This window comes from Suncus etruscus, chromosome 15 (genome assembly GCF_024139225.1).
Source record: "Suncus etruscus isolate mSunEtr1 chromosome 15, mSunEtr1.pri.cur, whole genome shotgun sequence".
Classification (NCBI taxonomy): Eukaryota; Metazoa; Chordata; class Mammalia; order Eulipotyphla; family Soricidae; genus Suncus; species Suncus etruscus.
The window spans coordinates 66793955-66810473 of NC_064862.1; the positions used below are offsets into that span (position 1 = coordinate 66793955).

At 39.4% G+C, this 16519-nt stretch overlaps 1 protein-coding gene across 1 annotated transcript in view; it reads left to right on the top strand.

Moving 5' to 3' along the window:
• Positions 1–16519, top strand: part of NIPSNAP2 (nipsnap homolog 2) — a 40661-nt gene that overhangs the window by 15216 nt on the left and 8926 nt on the right. Inside the window, exons 4-8 of the mRNA XM_049789551.1 lie at positions 1446–1540; positions 2054–2124; positions 3546–3686; positions 6425–6456; positions 13341–13435. Coding sequence (XP_049645508.1) covers positions 1446–1540; positions 2054–2124; positions 3546–3686; positions 6425–6456; positions 13341–13435 — 434 coding nt within the window. The remainder of the gene's footprint in view (positions 1–1445; positions 1541–2053; positions 2125–3545; positions 3687–6424; positions 6457–13340; positions 13436–16519) is intronic.

The following is a 16519-nucleotide window of genomic DNA, read 5'->3' on the forward strand; positions in this document are numbered from 1 at the left end:
TACATTACAACCTCTGTTCAGGTAAGGTCAGGGCTTCAAAGAGCAGATTTGGGTCCCCTTTGTCCCCCAAAAGGGATTGAGTTTTGTATTGATGAAAAACCTTGGCCCCATTGTTCAGCTCTAACTCATTTCTGGACCCAATCTGGGTCATCTATAAAGGCTTCCTTCTTCCACATGACTCTAATTCAGGGAGAAAGAGAAGCCATTCCCATTTTCTCAATGTCATCCATCTTTCTGTATTCCTGATTTCTATCAACCCCATATCATTTGTCAGCATTCACTTATTATCACATCTTAATTTTTTAAATAACTTTACACTTTCAAAAATATACAGTGTGGTCATTATAACTGTGTTTAAATATGTTTAGGTTTTCATTTAGACAGCAGACCATTCAGAGATTTTATTTCTGTTCATATATACCCATCCTAATATCCCAGCACCTTGTGGTTAGTTAAACATCACTCATTATTGCCAAATAATTTCAACAGGTGTTGTTATCTCTGACCATTTAATACCTTTCTGCATCCAACACTGAATCTGTATTACACTCTACATCATTATAATATTCTGTTTAAAATTGGGCGGGTTTAAGCTTTCTCTTGATGTCGCATAGTCATTCCTGTTCCCTTTACATTTCCCTGTACATTCAGATCTTTACAACAGGAAGGTTTGTAGGGAGTAAAGCTGACACACTGGCATGACTTGACATTGCTTTGCTCAGGCTACTGTAGAGTTGGTGGGAATGAGCTGGGTGATGGTGTTTTCATTGTGAAATTATGTGGTACCTCACATACCTCCTCAGCTGGTTGACTTGAATAGAACCTAATTTATGCTTCAGGATATATTTTTAATTTGTCTTTTACCACATTGATGCCCATTGGGATGGTCAGGGTTATTTTTTCAGACTGTATTCTGTCTTTTCCCTTTCTAAAGTCAGCTTTTTTCCTGTCCTATTACTACCTCTGTCTGCACAGGCCACTCCTGTTATCTCTCCTATAATAAGTGTTCTCTCTTTTTTATTTCCTTCAGATTCTTTTTCTTCTATTGCCAGTTCTTTCATTTGCTCTTTATTTGAATTCAACAGAACTTAGCTTTTATAAATACTGTCACTTCTAAGTATTTCATTTTTTTTTGTACTCTGTAATGAAAAAAAATTAGTTCCTGGAATCTTGGAACCTTTGCCTCATTCTTGTCATTTTTATCACTATTCTTAATTGGATTACAATCGTTGTAGATAGAACATTAGAAAAATAAGATTATGTTAAGTGGGATACTAGGATTCAACAGAATTGGTTAAAAGGTTAGTTCTGCATGTTGTATAGCATAAAGTTAATCTGTCAGTTGTCAGAATATAGGGACAATGACCTTTTTCCTACTGATCATGTGTTGTCCACCTGGTAAAAATTTTTTTGTTTAATTAGTGTTGCTATCTTTTCTCTTTAAGTCAAGAGGTATTGCCAAAGATTCATGAAGATCAACATTACCCTTGTACTTTGGTGGGGACCTGGAATACGTGGTATGGCGAGCAAGATCAAGCTGGTAGGAAGCAGAAATGTTTAGAAAAAAACATTTGTTCCCCAAACCTTTACTGTACTAACTTAAGTAATGTTTAATTTATTGTTTGCTTTTATAATCAAAGCTTTCCCAGTCTCTATTTTTATGATTAGCTTTTCCTCTGAATCATTTATAAAACTCCTTTTGAGGGCTGGAGTGATAGCACAGTGGTGGTAGGGGGCTTGCCTTTTATGCAGCTGACTTGGAACAGTCCCGGGTTCAATTCCCAGCATCCCATATGGTCCCCTGAGCCTGCTAAGGATGATTTCTGAGTACAGAGTCAGAAGTAATCCCTGAGTGTCATCCAGTGTGGCCCAAACCCCCATCCCCAAATAAAAGAAAGAAAAAATTCCTTTTGTAAATTGTAATATTTCAGTCTGTCATTGAAACTTAATACTAGAATTCAGAGACCTACATATAGAACATACCTATAATTTATTTAAGCTCAAAGTATTATAAAATTCTTAAGCATATATTATCTTTTAAAATATATTTCAGTTCACCTCTGGAGGTATGAGGGAGGCTATCCAGCTCTCACAGAGGTCATGAATAAACTCAGAGGAAATCAGGTAATGATTATGTGTGAAAATTATTTATTTGGACTAAATGATAATAGATCTTAGTACAGTTAAGTAACTTTTTATCAAGATTTTTGTTAGTAAATGTTTAGTGTATTATAAAATTCTTTACTTGAGGTTATATCTAAATACTAAAAAACTATTTGTAATACTACTGAAATGATGATTTTTATGGGCCAGAGTGATAGCATAGTGGGTAGGGCATTTGTCTTGCACATGGCTGACCCAGGTTTGATCCCTGGCATTTCATATGGCCCCCTGAGCCAGCCAGGGGCAGTTTCTGAGCACAGAACCAAGAGTAACCCCTGAGCGCCACCGGGTGTGGCCAAAAAAAAAAAAAAAAATCTTGAGAAATGCTAACTGCATTCATAGTCATATATATCTTGGACTGACTTTGCTTTTTCCCCTCCTTCTGCATAGAAGGAATTTTAATAGCACATTATTAGGAAAGAGAACCTTTTCCTTTCTGTTAGATTCTCAGTTCATTCATATTGGATAATCTGATGTTCTATATAGTCTCCACATTATCTCTCTTAATGTGCTGTCAAACACCATTTGGAGCACCTAAAACTTTATAAAATTAAATTTGTTTTTATTGTTACTTAATTAGGATGACCATAGAGTTTTTCACCTAAACATGAACACTTTTGGGTCCAGAGCAATTGCACAGCAGTAGGGCATTTGCCTTGTACTTGACCAACCCCAGACAGACCATGGTTTAATTCTAGCATCCCATATGGTCCCCCAAACCTGCCGGGACCAATTTCTGAGCACAGAGCTAGAAGTAACCCCGGAGTGCTGTCAGGTGTGAACCAATCTCCTCACCCCCCAAAAAAACACACACAATTTATTTTTGTTTGTTCTTGATTTTAGTTTTGGAGTCACACTTGGAAGTATTCAAGACTTATTTCTAGTTGTACATGCAGGGATCACTACTGGCTATGGGGGAACATGTGTAATGTCAGGATTGAACCCAGGTCATTCATATGACTGTACTTGCTATACTTTCACTTTGTCCTTAAACTTGAACACTTTTTTTTTCTTTTTTGGGCCATACCTGGTGATACTCAGGGGCTACTCCTGGCTCTGTGTTCAGAAATTACTCCTGGCAGGCACAGGGACCATGTGAGATGCTAAGGATCAAACCTGGGTCAGCTGTCTACAAGACCAGTGCCCTACCTCCTGTTTTATCTTTCTGGCCCCTTAAACTTGAACACTTTTGAGAGTGAAAGAAAATCTAAAAATCACTTATGATTCAGTAGGATGTGAATTCAGATTCTCTTGGGCCAACCGGAACTCTGTTTATAATCATGTTTTCCTATAGAAGAACTCTATACGAGGAACAAAGCATTATCAAAGGTTAATTTATAACATTTTTTTAAATTTTCACAAGCAACTCTCTTTGCTCCAAGGAATTTGTGGAATTCCGTAAAGCAAGAAGCAATATGCTTCTCTCCAGGAAGAATCAGCTGCTGCTGGAGTTCAGCTTCTGGAATGAACCTGTCCCCCGGTCAGGACCTAATATTTATGAACTCAGATCTTACCAACTGCGAGTAAGTATCGAAACATGATTAATTGTCCTCTTATTCTTTGCCTGATAGCCCTCCCAACGCTGACAATGCTAACAGCAAAATTTAAGTATAAATTCTATGATTATATGTTTGATGTCATGTTTTGATTAGTTTGTTTTATCCCATTCCCAGGGTCTTCCTCCTGTTTTTTTTTTTACTCATAAATTCTTTTCTGCTAAATCCTTCCCTAAGTTCTATTAAAAAAAAGAAAAAGAAGAAGAAACAACATTAAAAAAAAGTGGCGTTGGACCATGCCTCACTGTGCTTGGGGTTTGCTCCTAGATCTGTGTGCAAGGACCACTCATGCTAGACCTTTGGGGCTACATAAGATTCCAGGTTTTTAACCCATGCAAGGCAAGCACCTTACCCACTGTACAGTATATCTCTCCAACCTCTCTTCAACTTCTTTTTTAATCATCTTTTCTGTAGTTTTTATGTTTATAATTGTTATTTTTTGTATAGTATTTATTATTTTATTTTTTGTTTTTTGAGCCATATACAGTAGTGCATAGGGGACCTTGCAGGACCAGAGATTTAACCCTCAGTTTGAAACTTGTCTTCAGCCATAATATTTCTAGGTTTTTTTCCCTTTTTTTCCTTCCTTCCTTCCTTCCTTCTTTATTTTTACTTTAATTTTTGTTTTTTGGCCACACCCAGTGATGCTCAGGGGTTACTCCTGCCTATGCGCTCAGAAATTGTTCCTGGCTTTTGGGGGGACCATATGGATCACCAGGGATCAAACCACGTTCGTCCTGGATCTGCCACATGCAAGGCAAATGCCCTACCGCTGCACTATCATGCCAGCCCCTTCCTACTTTAATTTTTTAATTGAAACCATTGTGATTTACAAAGTTCTTTTTAGTTGGGTTTCAGACATGCAGTGTTTCTGGGGCAATCCCACCATCAGTGTTTCCCCTGAGTCCATCCCATGCACCATCCCCCTACCCCCTAACCTGCCAGAATAACAGCCCCATTTTAAGTTTTGATTGTTAAATTTTGGGTTTCATGATTTCATTGTTGTTAATTCTGACAGTATTTCTGTTTGTTTGTTTTGGTTTTTGGGTCACACCTGGTGGTGCTCAGGGGTTACTCCTGGCTTTGCACTCAGAAGTAGCTCCTGGCAAGCTCGGGGGACTATATGGGATGCTGGGATTTGAACCATCCTTCTGTCCTGGGTTGTCTGCGTGCAAGGCGAACGCCCTGCTGCTGTGCTATCTCACTGGCCCTATATTTCTGTTTTTAAAAGGAAAAAATATGGGTGGATATATATACATAGTGAATATATTTTTATATATTTCTCAGGACTAAGAAATAGAAATAAATAGCATCTATTGCAGCTGAACTAGCACGACTAATATGTATATGACTGTTGAATAAATATAACTTTTTTTTGGCCGGGTGGGGCACGGGCAGGGGCTCACATGGCCCCGCACTCGGGAGGTGGGGCGGAGGTGAGGGTCCGGCGGGGGAGGAGGGAGCAATATGACTTTATATTAAGATGAAAGGGAATAATATTTTGTAAGAATTGCTAGATTTTTGCTGGAAGTGACAATAGCACTCCAGATAGCACCATTATTAAAAAAAAATAGTGAGACGTGTGTGTGTGTGTGTGTGTGTGTGTGTGTGTGTGTGTGTACACATCAGTAGTTTGGTGACCTAATACTGTTTCATTATATTATAAAATATTAAATGAGGGCCGGAGTGATAGCACAGCAGTAGCCCATTTGCCTTGCATACAGGCCAGGACGGACCCGGGTTTGATCCCCAGGATCCCATATGGTCCCTGAGCCTGCCAGGAATGATTTCTGATGGCAGAGACTGGAGTAACCCCTGAGTATCACCAAGTGTGGCCCAAAAACAAACTTTTTCATGGAAAAAAATTAAATGATATCTTCGTTAAGTTTTCCTAAAATGGAACTGGAGAGAGAATTCTGTAGACTGAGCACATACTTTGCTTGCAGGTGGTTCAGGTTCAACCTCCAGCACCAGATAGTTTGTTACACATCACTCTGTGCACAAAATCAAAAGTTAAGTCTCTGAGCACCACTGGTTGTGGCTGCATCACACACCAAAAATAAAAATAAAAGGTGTGGGGTCAGAGTGGTAGGACAGTGTTTAGGATGTTTGCCTTGCATGTGAACCAATCCCTGGTATCCCATATGGTTTCCAAAGCACCACTGGGAGTAATTCCTATGTACAGAGCTAGAAATAACCCGAGCATCACCAGGTATGGCTTCCTCCCAATAAAAGGTGTGCTTATGGGCCCGGAGAGATAGCACAGCGGTGTTTGCCTTGCAAGCAGCCAATCCAGGACCAAAGGTGGTTGGGTCAAGTACCGGTGTCCCATATGGTCCCCCGTGCCTGCCAGGAGCTATTTCTGAGCACACAGCCAGAAGTAACCCCTGAGCACCACCGGATGTGGCCCAAAAAACAAAAACAAAAACCAAAAGGTGTGCTTATATTGAATCTTTTGGTGGTGGGGGCCAGGGTGGGGCACGGCTGCACCCAGGGATCACTTTTGACAAGTTTTTAAGAATTGTATGCAGTGCCAGGGAATGAATTCAGGTTAACTATGCAAGCTAGATAAGTGCTTTACCCACAGTACTGTCTCTCTAGCCCAAAGTTAATTTTTAATGTAGTAAGTATTGTCATTTGATTACTTTTAATGCTATTTCATATTTCTTCAAAGAAGAACTAACAAAATCCCTATCTCTTTTCAGCCAGGAACTATGATTGAATGGGGCAATTATTGGTGAGTATATTACCAAATAGTAAGTTTATAACTATTATTAATATATTTTTGTCTTTATGAGGACTATAAATTATATTAGGCTGTAGTGTTAGATATAGAAGTAAAACTGACAATAATGCCATGATTTGATACTTTTTTTTTTTTTGGTTTTTGGGTCACACCCGGCAACGCTCAGGGGTTACTCCTGGCAGGCTCAGGGGACCATATGGGATGCTGGGATTCGAACCACCAACCTTTTGCATGCAAGGCAAACACCTTACCTCCATGCTATCTCTCTGGCCTCTGATACTATTTTTGTTGGACTTTTGTTGTATACTTTTTTTGAGCACTTACAATAGAATAATACTATGGATTCCCTGCTTCTCTGCTTATTAGTTTAGCTTCAGTAATTTGAATACATGACTAATCTGATTTTGATTATTGGGCCATACCCGGTGACGCTCAGGAGTTACTCCTGGCTATGCATTCAGAAATCGCTGTTGGCTTGGGGGACCTTATGGGACGCCAGGGGATTGAATCACGGTCCATCCTGGGTTAGCGTGTACAAGGCAAACAGCCTACTGCTTGCACCACCACTCTGGCCTCAGCTAATCTTTCTTAAATATAATTCCTCCAATCCAGATTATCTGGAAGTCAATCACAGTACTTCATTCATAAGTATTTTAGTGCATGTGTGTTTGTGCGTGTGTGTATGTATATATAAAAGAAGTAAAGAACTTTGGGAGGGACCAAGAATGTTTGGACCACACTTGGTTGTGCTCAGGAATTATTTCTGGTTCTATCTACACTCAGGAATTAATCCTAATGGATTCAGGGCACCATATGGGATGTTGGGTATCAAACCTAGGTGGGCCACATGCAAGGCAGACACCCTACCAGCATCACTCCAGCTCCACCTTTTAGCTTTTAACAAAAACAGTGCTTCATAAGCTGATTTCATATATTTCTTAGACATTTTCTTCTCTAAAATGTTGCTTTTCAGGGTCAGAGAAATAGTATAGCAGACAGGGCACTTGCCTTACATATGGCAGACTCAGGTTCGATCCTAGCACTTGAGTAGCACCAGGAGTGACTTCTGAGCACAGAGCCAGGAGTAAGCCCTGGGTACTGCCAAGAGTGGCCCAGAAACAAAATAGAACAAAAAAAAATGTTACTGTTGATAGATAATCAGAGCATCACAATAATTCCATTATTTTTCTTTTTAGTTTAAGACAATGATACTGGTCTATATTTTATACTAGTTTAGCCACGTTCTTCATGTTGATTAGAAAAATATAAATATTTTGCATGCTAATGTATAGCTTGAACACAATCTAAAATGAAATTCCAGCAAACATTGGAAATATAAAGGACCCAAAGTAAAATCTTAAAAAAGAAAAATAAAGCTAGAGAATTCACACTTTCACTTTTTTCTTTTTCAATTTTTGACTCATATTTGACTGTGCTCAGGAATCACTCCTGGCAGTGGTCTGCCGCGAACGTGTTAGCGTCCCTAAGCAAAACCTTAGTGGGTCAGATAAATTTCCACTGGGAATAGACGGGAAACATGAAGCGGACAAATATGAAATATGAAATAATGATACCACACACAGTATGTGTGGGGTCAACACATCTCTGGCAAGAGTGCGACAAATTTAATCTTAGGCAAAGGAGTATTTAAAGGGAAAAAGAGAGGCAGTCGTAACATGAAAGGAATGCAATGTACATCGTTTGATTTCAGAACAAATACACATAGCTTTAGGTGTTTTGTAACCTTAGAATAAAAGGAAGACTAAATTATTACATATCAAAGAGGTTTCTGGCTCTAGGTGTTATTACTGATGTAAATTAAGGGATAGCAGAAATCCTGGTTTACTCCTGATAACAAATATTCTTAACCTGAGGGAAATAGTATTCTAGCTAGGGGCTAAGACCCACTTCCTATGATCTGGTAATAGAGAGAATAACACTAAAGAAAGGGGTACAGAATTATACCTAGTAAAATAGCCTAATTCTACACTGACCAAACCTGTTTGCAAGCATGTATACAAAGTGACAGAGAGAGTTCCCAAGACAGAAATCATTCTGCTTTGAGGCTCAAAAGTAGGGAGAGAAGACCATTGTCTTGAAGATGCTATGTTTTGACTTGGCCTTTGGAAGTGAGAAGGCTGACAGAAAGAGGGGTAGCTGGTGAGCTTTGAGTTGCAAATGTACTAAGCCAGCAGGGAACTTCTGGCAGCTTGCTTTTGGTACTGAAATTCCTTTGTGAGTGTAGAAAATCTAAAGCCGAATTTCTGTAGTAGAAAAGAGACAAAATTCAAATAAAGAGAAAATGTAATGTCACAGAATTATAGCCAATAATCCACGCAAAGGGTCAGTAATTGACTTCTCTGAACGGGCCTTTTGGCAAATAATTCTTGGGAGGGAAATTAGACACTGCACCAGGAAGGCAAAAGCCACATCTGGTGCATGCCCCCTTAAGTGGGTGGCAACAGTGGTCTGAGGATCATATGTAATGCCAGTTATCTGACTGTGAATTGGCCACATGGAAGACAAAACACCTTAACCTCTATACTCTCCCCAGCTCCACCTTCAATTTTAATTTGACCACATAGCTAGAATAATCAAGAGTAAGAATAGACAGATCAGTGAAATAGAATTGAGATATGGAAATATATTTGGGGGGCAGAGAAATAGCATGGAGGTAAGGAGTTTTCCTTGAATGCAGAAGGTTGGTGGTTCTAATCCCGGCATCCCATATGGTTCCCCGAGCCTGCCAGGAGTGATTTCTTTTTCTTTTCTTTTATTTTCTTTTTTTTTTTTTTTTTTTTTTTTGGTTTTTGGGTCACACCCGGCGGTGCTCAGGGTTACTCCTGGCTGTCTGCTCAGAAATAGCTCCTGGCAGGCACAGGGGACCATATGGGACACCGGGATTTGAACCAACCACCTTTGGTCCTGGATCGGCTGCTTGCAAGGCAAACGCCACTGTGCTATCTCTCCGGGCCCCAGGAGTGATTTCTGAGCATAGAGCTAGGAGTAACACCTGAGCGCTGCCGGGTGTGACCCAAAAATCAAAATATATATTTATATATGTAAGCAGTTGATTTCTTTATTCTCTCTGGTGTGGGAGGTTAAACCCATTGCTTCATCCAGGCAAAGTAAGTGTTCTACTACTAGGCCACATTCCTAACAGAGAAAGGCATATGAAAAAATATTCAACATTATTAACTGTAAGAAAAAGCAAATCAAAACCATAAGGTACTTCACACCCATTAAGAATAGAAAATAGCAAATATCAGGGCTGGAGAGATAGCATTTACCTTTCATGCAGAAGGTCATCGGTTCAAATCCCGGCATCCCATATGGTCCCCTGTGCTTGCCAGGAGCGATTTCTGAGCATGGAGCCAGGAGTAACTCCTGAGCACTGCCGGGTGTGACCCAAAAACAAAAGAGAGAGAGAGAGAGAGACAGAGACAGAGACAGAGACAGAGACAGAGACAGAGAGAGAGAGAGAAAGAAAATAGCAAGTATTAGTGAAGCTATAGAGAAGTTGAAATCCTTGTTCACAGTTTATAGGTAGGAATGTAAACTGTGTATTCTGGAAAACCATGTGAAAGTTCCTCAAAACATTAAAAATAAAATTGCCGGGGCCGGAGAGATAGCATGGAGGTAAGGAGTTTGCCTTGCATGCAGAAGGATGGTGGTTCGAATGCCAGCATCTCATATGATCTCCCGAGCCTGCCAGGAGTGATTTCTGAGCATAGAACCAGGAGTAACCCCTGAGCGTCGCCAGCTGTGACCCCCCCAAAAAACACAAAAATAAAATAAAATTGCCACATGTTGGAGCAACCCCACTTCTTAGATATTTTCAAAAGAATTTAGAGCAAGATCTCTAAATTGCTCATCCATGGACAGTGAAATAGATCAAGCATTATATTTTATTACATGTCAGCACATAATAAGCAATATAATATAAATTTTTTTTTTGGTTTTTGGGTCACACCTGGTGACGCTCAGGGGTTACTTCTGGCTATGCACTCAGAAATTGCTCAGGGGACCATATGGGACTCTTTAATTTATATTAAGACAACAACTGGGTATGGCCCAAAAACCACTAAATAAAAAAAATGGCCCCAAAACCAATAAATAATTACATTTCTGCAGAAATGTAAGATTTCTCTTCTAAGATAGTGTTAATCTATAAATTAAATATAGGAAACTAACTGCAGGAAGCAGTAACGTGTGAGGAAATCTGTATGTATGTGTAATTTAGCTGCTTGGAGCTTTTATTTTTATATTTGAAACTTTCTTTTAACATGATTTAGAAGGTGGTTCATAATACAGTTGTTTTAAATATTTAATAATAATAATAATAATTAATAATATTAAATAGTAATCCCAATCCCAGTCCCACCAACAGTTTGACCTTTCTTCCACCAATGTTTCCAGTTCTCTACCCACCTCCTCAAGCCTACCTCCTTAATAGGCACAAATAAATTATATTATATTATTTTGGGGCCAGAGTGATAGCACGGTGGTAGGGTGTTTGTTTTGCACATGGTTTTCCCAGGATCCCCTGAGCCAGAATCAATTTCTGAGTGCATAACCAGGAGTACCCCCTGAGCATCACCAGGTGTGGCCCAAAAACGAAAAAAAATTTATATTATATTGCTTATTATGCGCTGATATGTAATAAAATATAATGCTTGTTAAAACATGTATCTTACAATGGTGTACTAAAGTCATTCCCTGAGGCCTTACTGAACTGTTTGGTGTTAGTTGAGCCTTCTGTGTTACTGTTTTTGTTCATTGAGCTTAGTGAACTTCTACATATTTTTCCAATCTCATTTGCTATGCTCCTCTGATATGTGAATTTTGTGAAATTTGAAGTGTTGCACAGCTTCCAGGAGCTGTGGAACTGGACTGCTTCCGTAGCTTGGCATCTCCTCAAGAGTAGTAATGGAGCTGTGAAGCTGGGCCATTTCTGTTTTGGAGGATGTCAGGTGTGAGTGTGAGGCTGGGCCTCTTGGCAGGGTGGAACCCGGCCAACCTCCATCCAAAGAAGACTCCAGAAATCTCAGAGACTGGGCACTTTTTTTTTTTTTAAGGAAAATGAACCTGTGACTTTAGCCACTTTGAACTTTTAGCTAAAAATTCTGCTGTTTCAGTTATAAAACATTTGTTTTAGACAAGTTGATTCTGACCATCTAATTAAAGTAAAAAATAAAAAGTAGCTCTGTGATAATTATTTCTAATGAATCATTTCTTCTTGAGTCACAAAAGGTTAAGAGCTTTTTATTTGCTTTTGGGCCACACCATTGGGTTTCTCTTGGCTTTGCACTCAAGAATCACTCCTGACAGGCTCTGAGGACTATATGGGATGCCTGGGATCGAAACCAAGTCTGCCGCATGCAAGCAAGCACCTTATCCCACTGTACTATCTCTCTGGCCCCAAATTAGGATATCTTTTCATTTGAAAATAAATAAATTATGTTTATATTACTAGTTTGGGTGTTTTATTTATTTATTTATTTTTATTTTTTATTTTTTGTTTTTGTTTTTTGGGCCACACCCAGTGGTGCTCAGGGGTTACTGCTCCTGGCTATTTGCTCAGAAATAGCTCCTGGCAGGCACGGGGGACCATATGGGACACCGGAATTCAAACCAACCACCTTTGGTCCTGGATCGGCTGCTTGCAAGGCAAACACCACTGTGCTATCTCTCCAGGCCCGTTTGGGTGTTTTATTACTCAGGGACAGGATGTGTGCTAAGTAATTGACTTTCCTAAGGTGCCATTTGGATTTAGAACTAGCTTAGAAAGAATGCAAAGTAGCACCCCTTACCCCTGTTTATCTCTCCAGTCCCATAGATATTATGGTTTGTTGTTGTTGTACCTGGGGGATCATATTTGGGGACATCAGTCATTTATGAGGATCAGATCCAGAGCTTCACAAACCTCAGAGTATGCTCTGAGCCACATTTCCAGTACATGTAAAAATCACAATAGGCACCAGTTCATTAAGGGATTGTTTAGGGTGGATGTTTAGGTGTAACAATTTAGTGTCCATTGAATAGCATCATTCAGTTCCTTTCTTTCATGTTAATAGTTAAGACTTGCCCACCATAGAATCTGCAGTGAACTTTCAGGGTTACTCTTCAGTTATTTTAAAAATTATAAATAAAGCTAGTTCAGCATTCAATTTGTATTTTGGTACATAGGTAACTATTTAAGATGCTGATCTTCTCTACAGTACATGCTTCTGATTATTACCAGGCCAAGGCAAGTATGTTTTCTTTGCCTATTGTACCTGAATTTTTAAAATTTAGAATGAAATAATCTCCAATATTTATCACTATCAATAAAGGACACTTTATACTGAATGCACATGAAAGTGATTTATATAATTTCACTAATTGACCAATCAGAGCTGTAATTTATGGGAAGAATATTGATCAATTAATTCTAAAGGTAAAAGAAAAAATATCATTTGGGTGTCACCAATGGGGCAGTAACTAGATTTTACCTTCACAGAGTTGAGCTCACCATGTATGAAAACAGTGGAAATTGGCTTTTGTCTCCTCTAGCACAAGTTCTCCAACCTCTGATTCCAGTCCTTCTGCCCCCACATTCTAATTCACATGCGGTGAAGTTCTCCTGGAGAATTATTGGTCACAACAATTCAAATATCTAGTTTCTCAAGAGCCGTGTTTCACTAGAGGTATAGAAACAATAAGGTTGATATGACAACTGCTTGATGACAAGCTGCTGACTCTAAAATGAATTATCTTCTCAAATACCTTAAATGTTAACTCTGTTGTACACACATAGCCTAAGCTCTGAGTATGGAGAAAACAGACAGTTTCTGACAACTAATATAATATCTGAACATTGTTTTTTCTTGTAGGGCCCGTGCTGTTCGCTTCAGACAAGATAATAATGAAGCAGTTGGAGGATTTTTCTCTCAGATTGGACAACTGTATATGGTGCATCATCTCTGGGGTATGTATTAGTGTGTGTGTGTGTGTGTGTGTGTGTGTGTGTTTACTGGGATTTCAGAGTTCATTTCAAAATGAATTTTACTAGACACTGAAGCATACTTTATATCAGGGACCTGAAATGCTGCAGCAAATTCAAACATCACAGATAGCAGTTCAGGGTCGTTCTCTCAACTATGAAAGACCTTTGTAAAGATTTATAACCCATTAATAAGCTATCTGTGGGGATGGGCACATGGGTGAAATCAGGGAACTATGCAGCTATGGAGAGGGAAGATGGTAGAGCTACTGAGTTCCTTTCATAGAGTGGTCTTAACTTCCCTTTCCAGATTGACTTCTCAGTGCTCCCTCAGAGATAGTCCTGAGTTTTACCTGTGTAAGGTAGCTCACTGCACACACATTAATAACCTCCCTCTGGCTCTGGGTCCTTTATTCTGAAGACCCTCGTCTAGCTAGCCTTTTCCATCCCCACCCAGTTAATTTTGACACCTTCTTTAATGTCTTTAGGGAGTGATTCAAATGTTTCCTTTCCTGCAAAATAAATATCTCTCTCTCACCCTCAGTCTGTGCTATCCAAGTTGTCACAGTTGTCATGAAAGTTATTACAGTTCTGTTTGCCTTATGTGGGTGAGACCGTGATCCCCAGTGTTATCCCACATCAATAACTCCAGTCCCCTGCTCTGCCAGTATGGTTGCAGACACCATAGTCAAGTCTGCAATCCCACACTATAATATCAGCAACAGAGAGGAGAATGAAAAGTATAACTCACTTCCAGAGCACAACAATTAACTATTGTGTTGGTTTGACATATTTGGTCTCACCAAGTGCAGTCACCCTATCTTCCTCTTTTTTGCATGGCAGGCTTACAAGTATTATAAGTCAGATTGAATAAGAAATAAAGAAACAGGGGCCGGAGCCTTGCAAGCGCTAGCCTAGGATGGACTGTGTTTGATCCCCCGGCATCCCATATGGTCCCCCCAAGCCAGGAGCAATTTCTGAGGGCGTAACCAGGAGTAACCCCTGAGCATCAACAGGTGTGCCTCCCCCCAAAGAAAAAACCAAATAAACGAAAAAGAAATAAACTGTTACATTAAAAAATCGTGACTAGGCATGCCTCAAGAGAATGTATAACCTATTTTGGGGGGGGGGGCACATCCGGCAATGCTCAGGGGTTACTCCTGGCTCTCTGCTCAGAAATCACTCCTGGCAGGCACCAGGGACCATATGGGATGCCAGGATTCGAACCACTATTGGTCCTGAGTTAGCACTTGCAAGGCAAATGCGCTACCATTGTGCTATCTCTCTGGCCCCTGTATAACCTATTTAAAACAAAAAATTATATTCAGGGGCCAGAGCGATAGCACAGTGGTAGGGCATTTGCTCTGCACACAGCTGACCCAGGACAGACTGTGGTTCGATCCCCAGTGTCCCATATGGTTCCCCAAGCCAGGAGCGATTTTCTGAGCTCTTAGCCAGGAGTAACCTCTGAGCGTCCCCAGGTGTGGCTCAAAAACCAAAAAAAAAAAAAAATTTTTTTTCAGGAAAACCTGAAAGGTATAAAGGTATTTGTGAAAAATTGAAAGGCTCTATACTAGATTACAACATTTATCTGGGATTGACAGATGAAATGGAAAGGAAGATCTGTATCAGCAATAGGTACATGAGAAATTATGAAAATGACTCAAAAATGACAAGTATCATATTTCTTTATACGAGGACACAGAAACCAAGAACAAAATAGTACTTAGGCTTCCAAGAGCAACCAGATGGCAGCTTATGTATATCCCTTCTACCTTCATTTGTTGTCTCCAAAGTTCCAAATTTGCAGTACCATCAGTATCATTTCTACATTCCCACTCTTCCCACTCTATAGAGACAAATACTTAGATATGCAAAGTTTAATTCTCACTTGCCTATCCCAAAATAAAATTACGCTGTGCTTCTCTCTCTCTCTCTCTCTCTCACCCTCTCTCTCTCTCTCTCTCTCACACACACACACACACACACACACACACACACGTATGTATGTATGTGCTTCTGAATGCATATGTGTGCTTGGGGTTAAATTCAGGGCTTTATACATGCATAAAAGTGCTCTACCATTAAACCACATCCCTGGCCCACTTAGAGAAAGAAACTCAACATTTGGGTTGGAGCAGTAGTACACTGGGTTTGCCTTGCATGTGGCTAACACTGGTTTAATCCCTGGCATTCATATAGTTCCCCAAGTACCACTATGAGTGATTTCTGAATGCAGAACCAGGAGTAAACCCTGAGCGCGTGCACACACACACACACACACACACACACACACACACACACACACACAACAAGCAAACAATTAAAAACAACCTTGATGCTGCCCTCAATCCCTGCTTCAACCACTTGTTCTATGTACTGACCTTTTCCATAAATTTATTTCTTATATAAGTGTGTTCAGGTGCCTTCTATCTTTAAAAACCTCCCAAAGCAAATTTTCTGTCAGTAGATAGGAAAAAGACAGTATGTACATACAATACAGTGTTGTTTCCATAAAAAAGGAATGAATTACTGCTACATGATAAAATATAAAAGAACACTGAGGATGTACTATGTGAAATAAACCAGAAAAACAGAAGGGAAAACATTGTATGATTCCACTTCTACTAAATGCCTAGAAGGACAAGTTCATAGAGACAGAAAATAGTATAGAAGTGACCACAAACTGAATTAATGGAAAAAGGAAGTTATTCATTGGATATAGTTTTAAGGACAAGTTCATAGAGACAGAAAATAGTATAGAAGTGACCACAAACTGAATTAATGGAAAAAGGAAGTTATTCATTGGATACAGTTTTAATCTGGGGAAAAATTTTGAAATGATTAGTAATAATGAGGATGCTGAATGTACTTAATGCCCTTAATTATATATTTACTATAGTTAAAATAGAAATGTCATGTTATGTTTACCTTTCCAAAATGTAATTAAAATGTATAAAGACTTTTACACAGAAAAAAATTAATCAATTTTGGAGGCTCCCATAATTGCAAAGTTATAAAGATAATAATTTATGATTGAGTGTGGCAGGGATATTGTATCAACACCAG